The 23,435-nt window shown below is 43.8% G+C and overlaps 1 protein-coding gene across 1 annotated transcript in view; it reads right to left on the bottom strand.

The window, feature by feature from the left end:
- SAP18 (Sin3A associated protein 18) overlaps positions 1 to 19,038 on the bottom strand; it is a 56,972-nt gene extending 37,934 nt beyond the window's left edge. The window contains exon 1 of the mRNA XM_085621579.1: positions 18,678 to 19,038. Within this exon, the coding sequence (XP_085477705.1) occupies positions 18,678 to 18,812 (135 nt within the window). The 5' untranslated portion in view covers positions 18,813 to 19,038. The remainder of the gene's footprint in view (positions 1 to 18,677) is intronic.
- Between the last annotated feature and the right edge of the window lie 4,397 nt (positions 19,039 to 23,435).

Below are 23,435 nucleotides of genomic sequence, written 5' to 3'. Positions count from 1 at the left end.
TCTGCAAGGGGGGGGGGGCGTGTACTCCGCGATCTAGGCAGCCGCTAAATATTCCATATGACTGCACCTGAAAATTGGAGACCCACGCACTTCGTGTTCAATGTTTTATTCTGTAAAGAGGCACAAGTACCAGAGTGCATTGAGGCAGCACGCCCAAAGGGCGGAACTTTCAAGAACATTCAAATAAAGATCACCTGTTACGCTGCCTCTCCTTACACGCCACTCCCGTGAACAAGGGCAGGAGGATGCCAGAAACGCGTTGGGGAAATCCGTGGCGAAGAACTTGCTGTGCCTATGGAGTTGGGTGCTGTGCCTCTTTACAGAATAAAGCATTGAACACGAAGTGCGTAGGTCTCTAATATTCGGGTGGTCATATGGTATATATATATATATATATATATATATATATATATATATATATATATATATATATATATTACCTACTGGCGATAGCCAGTAGGTAGTTATAGTTAGGACCACGTTTCCATAGGAAAACCTCAACATTCTATTTTGAATAACTTTGGCGCCGGTCGACGAATCCTCGCGAATTTCTCAAAATAGGTGGGGCGCTACGCTCCGCTCCTACCCTGAAAGTCTCGGGGGGATTCGTCAAGCGGGGGCTGAGATAAAAGGGGGGTCCCAAAACGCGTTTTTCCCATGCATTTTTCCATAGGACCTTTAGAACGAGCTACAGCCCGAATGGCTGAACAGAATTACTCAAAATTTGGCAGAGAGGTAGTCCCTAGGTCAAGGAAGTGCCTTTTGTAGGTTTGGTGTAAATCTGTTCAGTAGATTCTGAGAAAATAGCCTTTAAATCAATATATATATATCTGAGCCAGCTTACGGTACGCTTACCGTACGCTTACGGTAAGCGTACGGTGGCGTGCGCGAGCGCGATTCTGATTGGCTCTTAGATCTTAGTAAACATTCGAATCGGCCGAAACCAGGAAGCGGCGGCCGCCATTTTGTCTCTCGCACTGAGAGAGATTTTTAAAATCGGAAGCCCAAAAACATGTAAAGGGGCTGTTTTGACAACTCCCTCCCACATAGTCATGTGGAGGGAGTCCCCAAACATCCCCCAAGTGCAAAAACGGTTTTATTTTTTTTTCGGCAATTTCGCGGGGTACGCTTACCGTACGCTTACGGTAAGCGTACGGTAAAAAAATAAAAATAAAAAAAACACTATCCACACTTACCCCACCCCCTGTGCTTTTGGTGGCCGAAGGCCACCAAATGTGCTGGGCTTATTACAATGGAAAAAAACACTATCCACACTTACCCCACCCCCTGTGCTTTTGGTGGCCGTAGGCCACCAAATGTACAGGGCTTATTATAAGGGAAAAAAACTTAGCATTTAAAAAACCGTACTAATTCACTGAAAAAACCATAGGTTTCACACACGTTATAGTTAGGAATTAGCATTTAAAAAACCTTGCAAATTCACTGAAAAAACCATAGGTTTCACACGTTATAGTTAGTGGAAATTTTACTGATAAAAAAACCAATGAAATTGCCCCGTTATAGTTAGCGCAGGCAACTATAACTCACGCGACCGCAATCCTCTGCTGATGACATATGTGTCTTTATGAAAAAAAAATATTTGTAATATATGTATAGCTAAAAATGTATGGAAGAAGACATGGGCAAATAAGTGTCTAAATACAGTATTAGCATCAGCAGAGGATTGTGGTCGCGTGAGTTATAGTTGCCTGCGCTAACTATAACGGGGCAATTTCATTGGTTTTTTATCAGTAAAATTTCCACTAACTATAACATGTGTGAAACCTATGGTTTTTTCAGATATATATATATATATATATATATATATATATATATATACATATATATATATATATATATACACACACACACACACTTCTCGCCCACGGGAATCCACAGGGAAAGAACGGCACTCAGTAGGGCCTGCGTTATTTCAAGATGTAGTTTATTGTTCCATCAAGAAAAATAAGTCGGTAAAAGCATCTACGCATTTCGGCACGGAGACTTATTTTATAGATACACACACGGGCCACTGAAACTGTGGCGGGGAGGCACTAACTCAAGCAACAAGGGGAACACTAAATTACGTTGCAATAAATGGCTGATTATGGTTTATAATGCTGCACAATTTTTGTTATTACTACTTCACCATAAGCTGATGTTTGGAGGCAAAAGGTCGAATTTTCAAAATAAATTTAAAGTAAGTATTTGAGGGATAACAAAAATCATGAAGAGTATGGAAACCCATCACTGACCTTATGGGGGGGATGGGGGGGCGAGTGCCCCAGCGCTTTTAGGCTTCCAGAAGGTCATTAACAGATTTGTCCACCCAAACTCATTACTGGAGTCTAAATAGGATTATATTCAGTGCTTTTGCATTTAGCTTCCTCAGAGATAATTCTCAAGTATTCAGGCAGTTTATTGGACAAGCTTGCCGCTTTAACAGTAAAAGAACTTCGGTTCTAACTCTGGGACTAGGTAATTTGCAGTTATGGTTGTTATACATTACATACGATGAGGTGTTCCACAGACACAGCATATTTTTAGGTCGAGCATCAGTGCGCATGCACTGTCTGCAAGACCTGCAGTAATCACTCCAGATGAGTGAGATTACAGTTGCTGCTTCCCATTGGCAGACACCTCCATTGCAACTCAATTGCTGCTCCTTATTGGTTAAAAGCGCCTCATTCTTCTTTGTATTTTTTATTTATTTTATTTAGGCGTGGCTTCCTGTCGTTTTCATTCCGCTCTGCTTCATGTTATAAGCCTCACCCAGTGCACACAGTCCCTGCAGCAGTTGTCTATGCTGAGGAGCTGTCAGGACAATAAATGAATGGCTTTAGAAAGGCAAGCAGACAAGACACTTGAACTCTGCAGAGGAAGCCCCCCTCCCCCGAATATATATTTTTATTTCACGACGCATTGAAAGATTTCTGGTTTAAACTTCTAAATGTCCTAAAAACAGCAACCGTAAACACAGAGATAATAATCTCGGACGGAGAATAATTAAACGCTTTTTTTTTTTTAAAAAAACACGTTATTTTGGGTTTTCAGCAATACAAAAAACATGCATGAATATACGTGCAGCAGTCCATAGTCACAGGCTGTCTCATCATATAGAATCGGCGTCTTAAGCAGCATGTTAATATGTTCGAAGATGCATCAAATAAGAAGACCAATGGCATTAATAATTGCTAGTAACAGTAGGGTCTATAAACCGACTTCACTCACAGTTGCAAACGAAAAGGCAATTTACTTCTAACAGTTACTTCTCTTCCTCTCACACAACGAACCTGCCATTCAGTGTGGTGTACTTACATTTTGCATGTAAAAAAATTAATCAAGCCAAATGGTGTGACGGGCTCACCCCACTCCCGCCGGGATAATTCCCTGTTCTAGCTGGGACTCAGTTTCTTGTCTAAGTCTCGACATACGTCTTGTAGGGTCTCCAGATATCTTTGGGGCGTGACCGAGCAGCAGTGAGCCCATTGCTTATCAGTGATTGTAATACCCAGATCTTGTTCCCATGCACTATGAGTTTTGCTGCCCTGCACAGGTTTCAGTGCGGCGCATGCTCTGTAAAGTTTCGATATCAGGTGCGTACTATCTGCTTTTTCTATGAGCATCGTTAGGGGAGGAAACGAGGCTGTCTAGTGGGAATGTCGGGAAAACGGACCGCAATGCGGAGGGGAGGCGGCATAGTACAAATTTGTCCATAAAATCTACTGCGTTAAAGCGTGCATCACCAGAGGGTGAGAAGATGTGGCCATCAGGGTACAAGTCTCCCAGTTTGGTCAGGTCAACGTTCGTCAGAGTGCGCTGCACCAGTCGCTTCGATGTGATGGGAATTAATCGAGGATTAATGACAGGTAGGGCAGAGGAGTAGAATCTCTCCATTCCAGTGATCCAGCACAATCTATGCCATGCCCAGCTCGTAGATGATACAGTCTGAATATCGAGCGGGTCTCTTGGAAAACCTACGGGTAAAACAGCCGAGCGGTGCCCGGGCAGTATCAGGTCCGCCTCAGGCCTCAAATAGGGGATCCGGGCATCTGGATGGTTCCAGGAATATGCATAACCACACTGTGCCACCAAGTAATAGAGCTAAAAATATGGAACATTATAACCCCCTCTCTCATATGGCAACGTGAGGACTTCCCATCGGACCCGTGCATGTTTACCACCCCAAACAAGACGACTCAGGAGAGAACGGAGTGTGCTAAAAAAATGATTAGTGAGAGGAATCGGTATGTTGTTGAATAAATATAAAAATCTGGGGAGGACAACCATTTTTATAATAGCAACTCGGGTTACCATCGACAGGCAATTTTAACCATTTTTCCATTTGAGTAGTGAGCGTGTCTACTGCCCTACCATAATGAAGACTGAGTATTTGGGCTGTGTCTAGGTGAACGTGTATACCTAAATATTTTACCGACTCAGTGCACCATTCAAGGGGAAACTCAAGTTCCCATGGTTGTGTGCTAGTGGTCAATGGAAATATGACCGATTTGTTCCAGTTTATGCCCAGTCCCAAGAGACTGCCAAATCTGATGATTTCTCTAATCAATTTGTTTAAGTTATCTTGGGGGTGTCTAACATACAGTATTGTGTTGTCTGCATATAGTGATACCAATAGGGGGCCGGTATTGAACTAAAGTCCCCTGTGTAGATGCTTTTCTTGGAAATGACATACAAGGGGGTCCATGGCCAATATGAACAATAAAGGGGACAGTGGCCAGCCCTGCCTGGTTCCTCGTGTTAGCTTAGCTTAAATGAACTGGAAAGTGTGCCATTTACACGCAGACGGTTTATTATATAAAAGGGCTGTTGTGGCAATAAAGCCCATGGGCATGCCCATGCGGCGCATTATAGAGAGAAAAAATGACCATTCCAGGGAATCAAACGCCTTTTCTGTGTCCAACAGAATGGCGGCGTCCGGGGTGGCTGGGTCAATCCTATGGATGACCGAGAATAGCGTGCGGAGATTCAGAGAGGTGGAGCGATGCGGCACAAACCCGGATTGAACTGGGAAGATTATAAATTGCATCAGTTGGGACAGTCCATTTGAGATAACCTTCGCTAATATTTCATAATCTAAATTTAGGAGGGATAATGGACAGTAAGAACTGCATTGAGTAGGGTCTTTGCCTGGTTTGGGAAGCAGAATTATGACCGCCTCACGTAGAGTAGGGGAGAGAATCTGCCTTTCCAGAGCCTCTGCAAAGACTTCATTAAGTTTGGGAGCTAAGATATCTTTAAACGTTTTGTAGAATTTCCCCGTGAATCCATCCAACCCAGGCGCAGAGGAGCCCCGTATAGTGTCTATAGCAAGAAGCACATCTGCAAGAGAAATGGGTTCAGCTAAAAAGTCCTGCATATATTTTTCAAGATACACTAACAACTTCGTCCAAGTAGCCCTCTTGCGCTTCTTTATCATCTCTACTAGTATAGTTTGGCGAAGAACCCCAGAAAGCTACTCTGAATGTCTTTCGTGGTGGTGTAAGTGTGTGCGTCGGAGGCCCGCAGTTCAGTAATGTATGTTTTGTGATAAGGTGGGCACAACAGTTGAGCAAGAACATTACCACGGTCTCTCCCCCTCTCCGTACCATCTGGCACTTTCCCATAAATACAATTTCCCTATCTGCTGTGTCTCTGTAATCCTCTAATAGCACCAATCGCCTCTGTTCATATGTAGGTGTAAGTTGATGTGCAGTGGCCTCATCCAGCGTTTTGAGGTCTCGTTCAAGTCTCGTCAATGTGTTACGTAGATCTTGTGAGGACGCCGGCGTGTTTTGCAATGCATGTACCCCTAAGAACCGCTTTGAAGCCCTCCCATAGAAGCCCGCCCATGAATCTACCGAACCAGTGTTTATATCAAAGTAATCTTCAATGGCCTCTTGTATTTCGGCCTAGAAGACCTCATCGTGTAAGGCGTGGTTAGGAAACCACCATTGGCGCTCAAAGCCTTCCGGGCGGGGGAACTGTAACTGCAATTTAACCAGGGAATGGTCCGAATAGGTCCGAGGGAGAGTCTCCACCTGCGAGCACCAGCCATATATGTCAGGAGAGAGCAGCCAAAAAAAAAAAAAATACGCTCCTCGTCCACGTGTTGTATTGTCCTGAATAGTGTGTGCATTCTGTTGTGTTTGGGTTCCGTTTACGCCATACGCCTAATAGGGAGAACCGACCGCAGAGCTCCTTGAGTGCGCGCCGTGCTCGAAGTTTAGTGTCTTGTGCTCCAGAGGTACTGTCCGTGACAGGGTCGGGCAGTATGTGAAAATCCCCGCCAACTATCAACATCTGTGGGTCAAGTTTGTCGAGCTGTGAGGACAGAGCATGGAAAAATTCTGGGGTATCTACATTGGGGGCATATATGCATAATAATGTAACTTTCCTACCAAACAGGGTCCCAGATACTTTCAAATAGCGTCCCTCGCAGTCTTGTTGACAGGAGCTTAAGCAGAATGGAACTGCACTACGTATTAAAATGTCTGTCCCCCTGATTTAGTTAATAAAGTTTGCAAAATATCTATTCGCCCCCCAGCTATACCCAAAGTGCACCGTTTCATTCTTGGGGAGGAGAGTCTCTTGTAAAAAAGTGACATCTACCTTGTGTCTTATTAAATAACGAATGACCTGTCTTCGTTTGAGTGTTATTCAAGCCCCTCACATTCCATTAGAGTAGAGTGAGGTTCAATGGACCCTCTACATTACCAAACTTGGTCATCTAGCTGGTGTAACGTTTCTGGAAGTGTAGACAGTTGACTACGAACATCAGTGATTGATCTGGAATGCTGCAACCATATGAACAGGACTGACTTGTTAATGAAATAACCAACCCCCCCCCCCACCCGGCCGAATCCCCAACAGGGGAAGGGCCATACCCCTAATGTAAGTGAACGTGAAGTACCAAATATCTTTACACAGAAATGACGTTCCCAATAAACAGTACCCAAAGGTGGACCGAACCATACACAGGATAAACCATGGGGGGCAGCAACGCCCCAGCCAGACTCCAGCGAACTGTAATATCAAAACAAAATTATGTAATGTGTTCCTGCAGAGGGAAACAAAAGTTCATGCAATATAAAAATAGTCCGATCATGCCAGCACTCCAGAACAGTTCCGCACTTGCATCTGAGCCGGCAAAACACCTGTGCCTCCGTTGGGTTGTCAAATATGCAGACCCTGCCATCTACATCAACTTTCAGCCTGGCATCTTGTACCATGGAGGTAAAGTCTGGATAGAAGGAAAGTGTGGCGCCTTGCCAATCCACATCTCCCTTTACTCGTGCCAGGCAGAGAATTGTGTCCCTGTCCTAGAAGTTCATGACACGTGCTACAATGGGCCTTGGAGGAAGACCGGGGTTGGGGCGAGGGCCTAGTGATCTATGCGCGCCCTCTATGACAAAGCCAGGGGTGAAAGCCTCCTTGCTGAACAAACCCAACAGCATATTTTCAATGAACAGATCCATGCGCCCAGTGGGAGTTGTCTCGGGGACACCTAGAATGCGCAAGTTATTTCTGCCACTGCGTGCTTCCAAGTCCTCATTTTTAATGGCCACTTCTTTTAAAATGCGCTCCAGGCGTTTGGTTGACTGTGCTGTTCCATCTTCAATATCAGATGCGGGCCTCTGCCACATCCAACCTTCTATCATGCGCTTGAACTTTGGCGCCAAGGCTGGCGATGGTGTTGTCGAGGGAATCGCAGCGGCTGTCTAGCGACTTAAAGCCCGCTCGCATCTCTTGGAGTAGTGAGTGTGCAGTGTCCGTGGATCCGTCACCTAGCACTGGGCCTTGCGCAGATTCTGCCATGATGGAAGTTTGCTCTGGGGTGGTGTGAACAATTTTTCCGAAAGGGAGCGCTCTCGGTTTAGGGTCCTTGCAGCCCATGCCAAAAAAAGTGGAACTGTCGCTACCCGTAGTGTCTCAATGGCTGTTTCCAGGGTGAAATGCCCTCCTTCCGCGGTGTGTGGTGGAACAGTCAACCACCTCAAGCCCCTAAGCGATGAGTCACAAGGGCCAGTGGTCGGTCCGTGAGCATGCTGTGGCAATTAAGCTGGATGAAACACCCCACCTCAAGTGTCTGACTACACAGTAAAGTGTGTGGGGGGGGGGGGGGGGGCACACTTCAGCTCTGCTGGCCATGTTTGTTGCTGTGGCCTCAAATATTAAGCAGGCACCCACTGGCAGCAGGGGACTAGGCGCCTTTATATATAGGCAATATAGTATAGCGCAATGACGTTTTCGCTGGTAGGCTACTGAGAGAGGATATCATCGTGCGGGTCGGTCGCCAGTGATGCGGAAAACGTTGCTCGTCGGCCCGCAGCGCAGGTCATATGCATAGAGTTTCAAATTAGTGGTTTCCCAAGGGGCTCCGTGCTCCTTAGCCCTCTGTTTGATTACAGCGCCCCACACCAGGCATGAGCAGAATAACGTCCCGGGCTGGAGTTGGTGAAGCGCGTGCTTTGTTGCGCGCCCCTCCCCCCCACCATCTCCGTAGCCATGACTGGTCCCCGTCGCTACGCCAGTATAGATGTATCTCCTGGCTAGCGGTGATATTTTAAAGGGGCTGTGGGCGGTTTATTCCGGAGGGGGGGCTTTGGCACACACCAGAGTGTTGCAAACGGGGCCGCTCCGAGTAGATGTAGGCCTCGGGTCAGGAGACGGGAACTGCACCCGTGGAGGGGGAGCTGTGTCGCAGGGCCAGAACTGCCGCCCTGTACACATAGCGGCTCCGCTCTTTCACCGGAGGGTGCAGCTTCGCTTCATGCGTCTGTCACAGTGCTCGCCTCGCGGTGCCGGCGCTGGCAGCAGGAACACGCCATATTGCTGGAGGGCCAGGCGGAGCTTCAGAGCAGAGTGGCCATTTTAGTCGCCGGCTTGGCCATGCCCCCCAGATTAATTAAACGCTTCAATGGACGTTTTGGTTATTTTAACATTTCTAATTTCTGTGACGGATATACGCATTGAACTGGGAGCGAACCCAAACGTTTTGTTCTCTCGCACTTGCAGTTGCCACGAGCGCACAGCTATTTTGGTGTCCTTTCTACATCTGTTTGCAGTCGTGGCCATTCATTGGCTTTGCTGCTCCCTTAATTTTTCACCAAGAGGTTTCTAACGCTCTGCTGGGAGGCAGAAAACAATCCGCCGTTTTGTTTCCCAGTCAATAGCACACAACAGTAGTCCATTATGGAGGGGTCCCCCACCATCGTGTTTTGATAGTCCGAGTATTTTGGCTTTCTCACGCCAACCTAACACTGAACAGAACAAAGCCAAAATGCTTGCCCGGCCTTGCCTGGGACTAATTTGTTTTGCTATGGTCACAATTAACTTGTTGACATAGTGAATAAAAAGCAAGTACCCCTGGTGCGGTCACCAGCGCAGATGTCCTGTTCCTAAAGAAAAATGCAAGCTGATCTCATGCCTCATCGGCCATGTAAATCCACTGAGACTGCAGGGGTGTGGAATTTATTAAAATATCTACTTGTCCATGGGGCAGGTTGCTTCATAAAACTACTTGTCCTGTAACAAAATCCACTTGTCCCTTTGTGCCATGTTGTGCGGCGACAAATTATGGCAGCAATCTCGTTATATAAGAGCTCTTATATAGCCTCTCTGATTATGCTAGGGCTCATACCATAGTAGTGTTTGAATACTAGCAATCCCTTTATGTTGCTACGTTTCCGCAGATCTACATACTGGGACTGAAGGTAGTGGTAAACAATAGTTCCAGGGTTGGAATGTCCTTTTTAGTCTGTGCAAACCTACTAACTTGCATGTTTTAAGGGTTTTCAACAACTCTAATCTTTTCCAATACTGAGAAATGCACATTAAAACTTGTTGCCCTTGACCCCAAACAATATGTCCTGGGCGTCGGGCTATAGGAATGCCACATCCCTGGAAACTAGTGGTGCCTTTAATAAAGAAACTGCAAGCACGTTAATCTCAGCTTCCTATGTATTTTGGTGCCTTCTGACGTGTTTCCGGTGTGGGGGAAACATGCAAGCCTGGCCGGGCAGCTGTACCTTATCTTGGGTCTTTAGGCTTACAATGCAAGCACCCCCACCAATGCCCCAAACCTGCATGTCAGAGCAGTGCGGACAAGGATCACTGCATTCAGTGTAAGGTAAGCAAATGTTTGCATCTGGAGAATAAGTGAGGCTGATTTGTATAATGTTTTCATGCAATGTGACCGCATTAGAAAAAAAGCAAGTTTGTAATTAAAAGTCCACTTGTTAAGAAACCACTATGTTTTTTTCTGCCTCGAATTACGTCTGGAAAACCTGGTAAAGTGTGTTTATGATAGAAAGTTAACCTGTATTACATAAAAAAAAAAGGGGGTTGCTCTTTTAATAAATGGCACAACGCCGGACGTGCTTGCCGCAAGTATTGTACTTCTGTTAATGCATTATCATGGTGTCCTGATTCCAGTTTTTATCTGTTAGATTCTTGTTGACGTTCACTTTCATTTTTAGAGAAACACATTTGGATTTGGGTGCTCCAGTGTAACAGTGCCAGTGTACGGGAGCCCCATGATTTGAAAAACGGCAGGGTATTCACGTTACTAAGACACATTACTGATTTAAATATTGCACTTTCATTTATTATCATGAGCAAAACCAGTTCATTTAATTCAATTATTCTACAAACAGTGCAAATCCCTTTTTAACAAACTGTGCTATCCTTTCTAGAGCATTCAAGCAACAAACTAAAACCAATCTGGAAATGTATTACGTTCTATTGAGTTAAAAATTCCTTGTGTCCTACGTACACTTCCGTACCACACTGAACAAGGATCTCTTCTTTGCTTGTGTGCGTCTGTCGGGTGAGCACAGGAACCCTCAGGGGCTACAGAAAAGCCCTTTTTAAAGCTTTACAGGCATCACTCTTATTTTGGTGGCTGTAGCAGCACACAGGGAAGCATTCCTGAAATAATTTGAAAGGGTCATGGCTGAGCAACCCTTCATTATCCTAATTTTGCTAAAAGGGGTTAGTTTGAGTAGAAATGCAATCTTATTAGTAAAGCCAACTCCAACCACTGTGATGCATTTAAAATCCTGAGTTTGTCCTTCTCCAGACCAGACAGACATTCTTAAAATAAACTGCCTACTGGTATGGATGACACGTGATGCTCATTCCTACACCTTCTAATACTCTTTTTAGGTCTCGGCTAGCGTAGGCTGCGCAGACATGCGCAGTCTTGCTGGCGAGATTTAATGTTTTCGGTTCGTTTTCTCTAATGGGCTTTAAGCCCCGCCCCTCCTTTCCATTGGCTGGCGTCACCGTTTATGCTAAACGGTAGCCAGCCATTGGAAAAGAGCGTCTCTGGCGTACACTTTCTCTTTTAGAGCCGTCCCAGTTGTACTGGCTGCCCCGACTTACTGCTGGCATAAAAGGTTCTCTTATCTTTATGGGGCCAAACACATGGCCCCATAAAGATAAGAAACCAGTCATGCGAGTCAGTCCAACTGGGACGGCTCGCGAGCCAGTCCAACTGGGACAAAAGGGGTACAACTGGGACGGCTCTAAAAGAGAAAAAAAAGAGGGAGGCGTTGCTTGTATTCTCGCGTTGAACCTCGACTCTTCTACCATGAAGCAATACCGTGAAAGAGTCATGCGGGAGGAACAACGTGCCGATAGGTGTGCGCCTGCATCGGACGCTGTGCACACAGCACCAATGGGAAACCGCTAAAAATGTCATTGAAGTGCGAGGGACACAAGGTGAAAAGACGCCTACAATACTGTTATAAGGCGTTTGACAAGTGTTCAATGAAACTAAGAAAGGACTAAGACGTCAAATTGATCCCTAAATTATAGTAATCTGAAAACAGAAGTAGGGCAAGGATACCCGTTAGTGGAAACACGGTGCTTTACTTATAGCGCTATTTGGAATTTGAACAGGCGTCTGTCCTTCTTGTGTTTTCTAATTAGTCTGCTTTTTGTTTCCATGATGTGCCCCGGGACGCGTTGCAGATCCATTAGAAGCTGTTTCAACACACATCGAAACGCTCATGCTTCACTAGCAAAAGCGGACAGAACTGAAAAAAAAATACTTTTACTAAGGTGCCAGAGACGGAAGGAAATATATGCTTGCAAAGCCGTAGGATCCCTATTCTTTTAAGTTTTTCAGACCAGTGCCCGTGTAGAATCTGCTGTTCGATGCCTCGTTTACATGCATCACAAAGTAGTGATCCACTCAGGGACTACGCTGGGAAAGTGCGAAGCTTGGACTAACTTGGGTTATCGTCGGGCGAGGAACGGAGACCCTTTACAATTCCTTTTGTACATCATGTACCAACTCTAGCACACGTTTGGGTTCAGTGGGTTTGTCGGTTTACTTAAATGATATGTCGTTATAGGTAAACAGTTGGATACGGAAAGGTGTTCTTCCTTTCTTTGAAATCTTGTTATGTTTAGGGTGCAGGAGTGTCGGATTCAGGTACTAAATAAATGGATGGAGTTTTTATTTTATTTTTTTAAATATGCTGATCTGTTTAAAGAGCAACACGGAGACAGCCAGCTGTCTCCCCTGCCCCTTTCAAAATGTGACCCGCCCCCAACTGTTTATGTTCGGGATCTTACGATCAAACGCCAGGAGTATGTTTGTTTTCCGCAAGATTGATTTCATGGACAAGTGTACGGCTTCCTACTTTTGAAGGTGCTGTTGACTAAAGGCACTAGAGAACAATCAAAAGCTTTTTACGTTTGCTTTTATTACTGTTATTCAATATTTCATGTACTTCATATGCATATGTATGCATATATATATGCATTTCTAAATATGAATGTATATATATATATATATATATATATATATATATATATTTGAAAATAAATATATACATATTTATATTAATACAAATAATTATGCAGCCATAAATATACATAGAAATATATACATATTAGGGACATGAAAGTATGAAAAACACTAATAAAAAGCAACACAAAAAAAACCAAAATAAATGAAAACAGCATTGCTTAGACTTTAATAAAGACGAGACCTGTTGCATTTTTAATGCTTGTTTTAAATACCCACAAACGATCATTATCGCCGTATAATGTGGGTGTGATGTAAAGTGCTCTGACACTCTGCATTGGTATGAGCAGTGCTATAAAAATGTAAATGCATGTGAGAAAGGTCCTATGAAGAGATGAGGAGTAGTGATTGAGGGTGGTAGTAAGGGAATACGTGAAAAAGGGGGTCCTGGTGGGAGCCAAAAAAGAATGTTACACCGGGTGCCACCTGTGCTACTGCTGGCTCTCAAAGAGTGAGATGTCCATCACTGTGCTGTTTGACGTTAATAATTGTTTCCAATTGGGAAGGTATGGAACTCAGTCGTGACTGTATGTAAATATGGCCTTTAATAGTACATTGCTTATTTTATAATATAAGTGCCAATCTGTTGCATCTTTTTTTATTTATTTAATTGCATGTGTGTCTGCATCTACGCAGAACGCTAATAAGGTACTGCCTCCGAAAGAGATGTTTTTTTAATATCATAGTTACACCATTGTTTTACAGGACATTGAGCTTATTAGTGCATTAGGTTAGTGCCATTCCATTTCAGCTCCTTTGCAGCATTTTCAAGATCTTAGAGTTTCTTGTTGCTCAAATGGGTATAATTTCTGATATTTAACTGTTTCCATGGACTTCATTACTTGATTTTGCTCACAAGAAAGTTTGACACTCATAGTTGTTGAATGTCACTCATAAGTACATTGAAACTATGAAAGAGGCACACGTAAGCAATTTGAAACCTTGGTAGCTATGTATATTAATACAAATAAGGCTTACAGTGCAGTTGCGGGAATCAATATCTCCCCCAACCAAGCCCATCATGCACTAGTCTACCATTAACATCTAACACAAGGTTAATTATTACTGCAGACACAGTGACGTATGGCCTTTAACACTAGCTGCTTGCCCCCCCCAACCGGTTATTTAGAAGCGAACTATTTCATAGATAACTGACTCAGCCCCAACCTTACCAGCCCTTTTTCAACAAAACACGCAGAGGAAACGAGAGTTTTTCTTTAATATTGGTATTGTAATTAGGGTTGTTTAGAAGCTCTATCAAGATATTTACAGTAAGTTTACATATATTTGCAAGCCTGCTAGTCAGCGTGTGATGCACTATTGTTTGTTTACATTGTGCCATTAACTCATAATTCCACTCCACACCACATGCAACCATCACACTCCATCCCAAAACACATAGATAAAAGACATTGTAATTTACAGCGCCAATAGCTCCAACTCTAGCAAATGCGTGACATATTGCAAATGTTTGTTACATTATTGCCGGGCTACCGTGTTTGCTGGACCAAGGTGATCACTGCTGGTAACCTTGCCTATGATGGTCACTAATGCAATCAGATGTGGCTGCTATTGCAAGTCTATGAGGAATAGCAGTTAGGGGTTATTTTAATTGAACATAAGTAGCTCTTAAAACAGAAAAGGTTGGAGGCCCCTGATCTAGAATGTGCCCACAAAAGAATGTTTTGCAAACAAGACACACACACATATATACTTTAAACATGCCCGTATCACCATGATAATCAATCAAACAGTCTTTATTTCGACTTCAAGTCATGAAAGACAATTTAAAAACAGAACTCATCATTATTTACAAAAACACATTTAAAAAACATTTAATCGTTAAACATTTCCAATTTTTTGGGCTGTACATATAGAATTCATGGTACTAATGCTAGGAGCAACATGATTTGTTTTACTGCATAAGTGGTATTCCTAATCGACCAATTAAAAAAATAAATATCTGCTTTCCATAAAACCAAGCTAAAAGAGTATAAAAAATTCCATCATTATACTGGTTTACATTTAGGGCAGCTGAAGGGCTTTCAGTTTCCCGGCTCTGATTAACCACATCCATTTCAGAAATTTAGCTATGGCAATCACTATTATTTCAGAACTATCGGATTGAAATATTCTTAGAGCAGAAATCCCCGTCTTAATACCCTTCTGGATGCAAACTGCTCTTATCCATCTTAGGCGGGGGGCCTTATATACAGGGCAAATAAACAAAATATGTGCTATGGTTTCACGAAATATCTTACAGAAAGGGCACATTTGATCGTTTTTGTTAGATGCCCATTTACAGGTAATCGTGTTCAATGGAAGAGTACCTACCCTAAACTGGTGATATAATTTCCTATCTTGGGGCAATGTGATCAAATCCCAGTACTCCTCATACCCAATAGAATGTTTCAACTCCAAAAAAACCTTGGTATGTGAAGGATTTGTATGTGACTGGAATTCCACCTGGGATATATATAACCAGTAGGCCTCTTTCAACTCCTGTTTGGTGGGAATTATTGTCCCCTGTGGATTGTCCCATAGATCCCCCATTCCTAAGGACTTTAAAAGGATTTTTACCTTCCTGAACCAGGGAATTTTTTCCCCTGTATCCATATTACGCGTCTCCAAAAGTGCCAACGCATAGTGGTTCAATTCGGGGGTGACCCACAGTCTTCTCCAATAGGCAATTGGTCTAAATCTACAAATATTTTCTAGACTCTGACACCCCAGATCCATGCGAAGAGGTATTAATGGTGTAGATTGTGGGAGGCCTGTGATACAGCGAAGAAACCTATTATGTGCTTTTTGTAAGCCTGCTATATCAGACGTCCCCCACAATTCAGCTCCATACAGCATGGAAGATCTTACTCTCGAGTCGTAGATTTTTAATACTGGGGCTATGGGTTTGGTGGCTGACAGCTTAAATTCTCTCAGCAGTGCGCCTGAAAGTTGCGCATGCTTAGAGATTAAATGGGCCACATGAGGCTTCCACTGTAACCTGGAGCCCAATGTGATGCCCAGATAGTTAAAGCTGTCAGTCTGCTCTAGTAATTCCCCATTCATAAAAACTCTGCCCCTAATGATCCGGTGCCTATGCATTGTCATAAATTTGGTTTTGGAGACATTAACAGAAAGGCCAAAATCATTACAAAACTTTTCAAAGCAGACTATTGCCTTCTGTAACCCTTCCTGTGTTTTAGATAGTAGGAGGGTGTCATCGGCAAACATCAGAAGGGGGACGGGGATGCCATTCTGTTTAGGTGGATCGGTTGTAGAGTCTTGGTAGTATTCAATAACTTTGTTTATATACAATGTAAATAATGTGGGTGCCAGCACACATCCTTGCCGGACACCCCTTTCAGTTGGGAAACTGTCAGTCACTTGGCTCTGGTTACCCCACCTGACCTGCGCATAATTATTTTCATGTAATGTAATCAGAATTGCAAGTAATTCAGGTGGGATGCCCTGATCACGGAGCACTCTCCACAGCCTGTCTCTCGGTACTAAATCAAATGCAGCCTTTAAATCAACAAAGGCTGCATACAGTGTGCCTCCCCCCAGAATCACCCATTTCCAGTATATTGTGGAAAATCTAAAAACTTGGTCCACCGTGCTGGTCAGGGGTCGAAAACCAGCCTGTAAAGTGGACATGATTCCTGATTCCTCAATCCAGGTCTGGACCCTGAGAAGGACCATTCTGGCCACCACTTTTTGAATACAGGCTATTAAGCTAATTGGCCTGTAGTTTCCCGGGTCAGCTCGGTCACCCTTCTTATAAATTGGTACGATTTCAGCTCCCCGCCATAAATCTGGCACCATGGTGCCTTTAGCCAGAGTGTTCGCCAATAATTCGATATAAGGGACCCAGACTGACCTACTATGCAAGAACAAGTCTGCAGGAATTTTGTGTAGGCCCGGAGCCCTACCTTTAGGAATTAAATTGAGGGCACATTCAACATCTTTTTTGGTGAACACTAATGTAGTAACTGGCAGAAGGGGGCTAAGAGAAGCTAGTACGGGTGGCGGGACATTATTCATATTTGCAAACTGGGATTTAAAGTGCTTTACCCATTTTTCTGGTGGGACATGGTTAACCGGGGCTGGTTTTTGGTTTCCCATGCCCCACCTCACAAGATGCCAGAAGTCCGTTAAATCTCTGGACTGACTGGCTGCCAATAGTTCGTCCCAGTATTTAGTGTCCCAGGTTTTTTTCGCCACATTTTGTGTCTTTTTGTAGTGAATCCTTGCCGCCCTTATAACTTCCCTATCGGTGGATCGCACAGCATCAACTAAGGATTTGTAAGCGAGCCTACAATTTTTATCATACCATGATGCTTGTTTTCTATTCCCCTTACCGGGGTGCTTTTTCCTGGGAATATTAAAAAAAGTACTAAGTTTAAGAAAAAGGGTCGAATGGATGTGAATTACCCTACTGCAGCAGTCCTCAGAATCCAGCTGCCCCAGCATTTCAATTGTTGCTTCATTTACCATTTCATTCATTTCGTTGATCGATTCAGGCTTGCACAGACACTCTGCCCATCTAAGCCGCCGAGTATCATTTGTCAAGATGATATCGCCTATCAGATCTACATGTGTTGACCCCTGCCCTTTGTATAACTGCAGCTCAAGGCTTAAAGGATTATGGTCACTTTCGATACGTTCTATAACTAACCATTCCATTTCAGCTCCTTTGCAGCATTTTCAAGATCTTAGAGTTTCTTGTTGCTCAAATGGGTATAATTTCTGATATTTAACTGTTTCCATGGACTTCATTACTTGATTTTGCTCACAAGAAAGTTTGACACTCAGTTGTTGAATGTCACTCATAAGTACATTGAAACTATGAAAGAGGCACACGTAAGCAATTTGAAACCTTGGTAGCTATGTATATTAATACAAATAAGGCTTACAGTGCAGTTGCGGGAATCAATATCTCCCCCAACCAAGCCCATCATGCACTAGTCTACCATTAACATCTAACACAAGGTTAATTATTACTGCAGACACAGTGACGTATGGCCTTTAACACTAGCTGCTTGCCCCCCCCAACCGGTTATTTAGAAGCGAACTATTTCATAGATAACTGACTCAGCCCCAACCTTACCAGCCCTTTTTCAACAAAACACGCAGAGGAAACAAGAGTTTTTCTTTAATATTGGTATTGTAATTAGGGTTGTTTAGAAGCTCTATCAAGATATTTACAGTAAGTTTACATATATTTGCAAGCCTGCTAGTCAGCGTGTGATGCACTATTGTTTGTTTACATTGTGCCATTAACTCATAATTCCACTCCACACCACATGCAACCATCACACTCCATCCCAAAACACATAGATAAAAGACATTGTAATTTACAGCGCCAATAGCTCCAACTCTAGCAAATGCGTGACATATTGCAAATGTTTGTTACATTATTGCCGGGCTACCGTGTTTGCTGGACCAAGGTGATCACTGCTGGTAACCTTGCCTATGATGGTCACTAATGCAATCAGATGTGGCTGCTATTGCAAGTCTATGAGGAATAGCAGTTAGGGGTTATTTTAATTGAACATAAGTAGCTCTTAAAACAGAAAAGGTTGGAGGCCCCTGATCTAGAATGTGCCCACAAAAGAATGTTTTGCAAACAAGACACACACACACATATACTTTAAACATGCCCGTATCACCATGATAATCTAATGAAGTATATCCTTAGAAGAAAGGTCCAATCGGCGCTCTGTCCCACTAAAAGGATAAACCAATGGGATTAAGCGTCTAGCATACTCTTCGCTACGCAAAAAACAGGAGTACAAGGCCAATGGAGAGGCTTTCCTCCTGAACCATGCAGTCCGACCCTCAGAGAACACGGTACCTTCTCGCGGTCGATGGGTTTCTCGGGCTCCTTCTTGATCTCCTCCTGGGTGACCCGGGACTCCACCGCCATCTTATCTCTTCGTGCCGCGAGCGCCACCTCTGCGCCTGCCGCCGGGGAGCGGGTCCCTCCCATCACACAGAAACCGAACCAAAAGTGGCTGCGTCGCCGCAGCAGCGTACTAAACACGTCACGGCGGGGACTAGCCGTTAAACACGCGAGAGTTCGCACTGACTGCTCAAGTCTCTCCTCCCGGGTTCAGCTGGTTGGTCTCACGAATGTGGGCGTGGTCAGGAACAAAACAAAAAAAGAGCGACGGGCTATAAAGGTGGCCGCCTGGGATTACGGTTCACATGATCCAGCAACGTCTTGTATCTCTGTGCTAAGTATCCTTAAATAAAATCCTTAAATAGTTCTTGAAAAGATCTAGAGTGCTAACACCGGGATGAAGACAGAGTGCAGAAGCAACAAAATCACGTTTGAAATCTTTCAGTTTCAGATGCAGTAAATATTGAGTTTGCGAAAGAAAATGGTTAATGTCTAGTGCCTCGAGGGAGGTGTACAAGTAGGGGAGGTCATTCGTTAGTCTGACATTCGTTATTTAACACGTTTTTCAGTTCCCAACACGTTTTAAACGGTAGAATTAATTATAATTTTTAAGGGTTACCAGATTTTCAATACCAATACTGGGAACATGTTTAGTGGGACTATACACCGACAAAACTCACTGACACAGCAAAACCAGTTTTAGAAAATAGAACACCAAGACCGGTATGTCAGTAAACTGGACACAAAGTACATGCCAAAAAACCCGATGCAGAAGGACGACTCCCGATTTGTACAGCTAAAAATGGCTTTATTTTGACTGTCACCCGCCTGAAATTGTCTCTGATTGAATGGGGAAAATACAACCTCCTTATTACTTTTTTAAAATCTCCCTCTTTCTTCTTTCAAAATGTTGGCCTTTATGCAAAGGTGACGCAGCAACGAGTTTATTCACAGGAGAAATAAAAACTTGCAGGTTCATGGAACGGTTGTATAAAACATAATGAACAGGACGGGGGTAAGTCACATTCACACAAACATAATGAGAACAGGGTGGGGAAATAGAAACAAAGGAAAGTGCTGAAGATATTGTCATATTTATTTATTTATTTTATTTTTATTTAATGCATTTTTATATAGCGCGGACTTTACCCAAAGGTGTCAGAGCGCTGTACAATAGATAGTACATACAGCATACCTGGTTCCAGAATTCTGATTTGGATAGGCCATGAAGGTGCATGGCTGCACGGACAAACAAGCATTGGCATAGCCAATAGGTCTCGCCTTTGGGGCCTTATAAGTATTTAGTTAGACAGCACAATATCCTTCCTGCAACAACATCAACTGTTGCATGGTAAAACACTTATAAGGTCCCAAAGGCGAGACCTATTGGCTATCCCAATGCTTGTTTAAAAAAGGTATGCGGGGAAGGTTCTGCATTCTCTTCTCTAAACTGGAATCGAGACCTCTTTTAAGATAAGCTGTATATTCACTACTTTGCATTTCTATACTTACTAAGTTGGTTGTTTCCCTGTTTAAACAGGCAAATACTTTTACAACGAAGGCTGAATCATGCATACCTTTACAAACAAAGGCTTTACCACGAATTGGTATTTCGACGCAAGCCTTTATCATTTATATTTACAACGAATATGCATTTACCATGCATGCCTTTACAACGAAAATTTCATTGTAAAGACATGAATGGTAAAGCCATATGCGTAGTAAAAGTTTGGGATAAAAGGGACGAAAAGTCGCAGGATGGTGCAGAACGGAGAGCAGGAAAAGCAAAAAGGCTGAAGCAGAGGCTAATCTTTTACTCCTGAAATGGAAGATAATATTAAAGTGAAAAAATATTTTTCCAAAGATTCAAAGTTATAAAACCATGGAATGCCACCACTCCTTTACCTTCATGTGCCCTTCTGCCATTAGTCCACATTGCTGACTCTGTAGGGGACTTGAAAATCAAATATCAAATTATGGCATGGATTAATTAAGCCCTTTACAACACCACAGTGCGCAGCACAACATGGAGATCTGCCACTCACCTTGTGAACTCAGAAGGCAGCTAACTGATGTGGGAGTGCAGATTGTAAGTAGGGAGGCAAGCTCAAACCTTTGATCTATGATATACCTATAAGGCAAGTAGAGTTAAGTAAGGGCGCCTTCAGCACAGTTTGTGGCAACTTTTTCCTCTGAAGAGACAATGCTGCCAACCGCCTAAGAAGATTGGCCATACTAGAATCTTGAATAATACCCCGTGGTATTGTATAATAAACGTTTATTTCATTTAGGACTTCTACAGGGACCTCCTCTGCTTTGTAAAGCCCACACAAGCAGCAGTCAAAAGGACAAACTCGCCAAGCACTGGATCTCAGGCAGCGCCATCGTTCACCCCAGCACCTAATCTCTCCATGAAGTTGATCTCATACGAATGAGCACAGACGTTTAGGAATTTAGTATGGAAAACCCAACAGGTTTAGAAAGTTAAGGGCCTTACGAACGTGCTCACAATTGTAAACCGTAGAGTCCCGTGTTCAGAAGCGCAGTAGCACTCACTAGTCATTGTTCAGACTTTCGCAGGCCTGTCCTTTTAACAAATTGAATCAGTGGCTTGACTAAAAGGGCTTGGACAGACATCAGACAAGAACAAGTTGTATCCTGCTCATCCCATATGTCCCTTCCTTGTTTCTTATAATTCACAAGTGGCGATTCCAACTCCTCATTCTCAATTCCTGACTACCAAGATGCTGTTTACCTGCATGGAGGAACAGCACCCGACGGGCAAGAGCCAGGGAACAGACAAGTACACAGAAACATTCTGGATAAAATTAGTAGTAATCAAAACAAGCAATGACTGCAGAGGGGAGGAGGGATGGACACGGGGAGAGATGAGGGACGGAATGGGATGTGAACAGAATCAGGAAGCTAAACAGGGCAGGACAGCCATTGCGGCATTGGACTACAATTAAAGTCCCTGAAAATGGTTTGGTCAAAATTATGCGTGTTGCAGCCCAGAGCCAGCAGAGTACAAGATGGACCATACTATGGCCTATGTGCTTGGGGAATAGGTTTGGGGCATTATGTGTCCCCGGCCCTCGCCACTGTGGACCTTGAGTGGTTCCTGTGATTTGTATTATGCGCATACTTAATGTGCACACGGGCAGATAGCGTGGGAGAAACGAAGACAGAGAATTAGATTCCAAAGGGCCCAGGAGAAGAGGGGCTGCCAGCGTTTAGTGAGCATTGCTATAAACAAGGTTTCAAAGACAAATGTGCATGAAAAGTGAAACAACTGTGGAACAAAGGTGCAGAGCGCAGCATGTTCCAAGCAAATACAGCACAACGCTTACCATAATGGAAGCCCCTTTCAAAACGTCCCTCCACCGCCATGGTAGAGGACGCTGGTAATGAATGTGTAGAGGATCGCAAATGGGGTGGGAGCAATTCAGAGAAAGAAACAAGTGGCACGGGTTACTCTTTTCTTAGTTAGTCCTACATATGCACACTGGCTGCCAACGGGTGTCAACACAAGCATGAAAGGCAATAACAGGTGCGAGGTGGTCTAGGGACGGTGCGCCAGCTGAGGGGAAAACAAAAAGTAGTGTGCCAAATGTGCATTAATAGTTAACAAGCAATGGCCGTGCGGCCGCGAAAGTGAAAGTAATGGCCAGTGATGCGGAGAAAGAGATAAGAAAGGCAGATGGAGGCTGCGAGCGTGCACGCAAGCTTGAGGCCAGGAAAAGCGTGTGGGTAGCACTTTCAAAACCCCCTTACTAAAAGTCGAGCAAGCAGCGCATGCGCTGCTCTAGGCTCGACCTAAAAACAAAAAGCGGTTTTGGAGATCTTCTGTTCTAAGCATTGACAACATCTGTACAGTTTTGACTTAGCCAAAAAAAAGTATATATATTAGTAGTTTTAGGTATAATATGAGACCCTTTTTCAATGGTCAGTCTCCTATTTGTACTACGAACAGGGCTATTGGCCGTACGAAATAGGCAGACACTATGCATTCATGCCAACCCTTCCGATTCAGGCGGGAGACTACAGATTTTAAGGCTAGTCTCTGTTGTACATGAAGTCGTCCAGTTCCAAGGTGGATTAAGTAAATTGATTTATTAAGTAAGATGTTAAGATGAAGAGCCCCACCAGGAGCAGCCTTCAGCTGCTCAGCCCATTCTCCAACTGACTCTCTCACTCATCCAACATTCCACAGCATCACCACACACCAACATTCCACAACACCAGTCACACTGGATGAGCAGCAGGTAGAACAGTCTCCTGTCTCCTGATTCCTGCATGCAAAACCCAATTCCTCTGTTGGCTTCAGATAGCAGGGGCTTTGTTTTATGTGACTTGGATTATGCACTGCCAGTAACCTGCTCCTGCAGGCAAGTGCACTACATTTTTGTCATGCTTTCTCTGCCTGCCATAGCGATTTCTCTGTGCTCCTGACAGGTATGGAAAAAACTTATATTTGAATTTCTGGTTTTTGGTCCTGCAGCAGCACATTTGCAAGCCCCATACATGCTGATAGACCAGATGCAGGCCGTAACAGAAGTCAATGGGAGAAATACATTCTACTGATTTTTTTTTTTAAATCTCCCACTTTCCTCTTCCAAAATGTTGGTATGTATGCACTATGCTCCATGACCAGTGATTACAGCTGCAAACTATGTCCAAGGGGTACTGGGATTACTGGCATTTGGCCTG

The sequence above is a fragment of the Triturus cristatus genome, chromosome 8 (assembly GCF_964204655.1).
Source record: "Triturus cristatus chromosome 8, aTriCri1.1, whole genome shotgun sequence".
Lineage (NCBI taxonomy): Eukaryota > Metazoa > Chordata > Amphibia > Caudata > Salamandridae > Triturus > Triturus cristatus.
The sequence above is the reverse complement of the archived record's forward strand: the minus strand, read 5'-3'. Positions and strand labels throughout refer to the sequence as shown.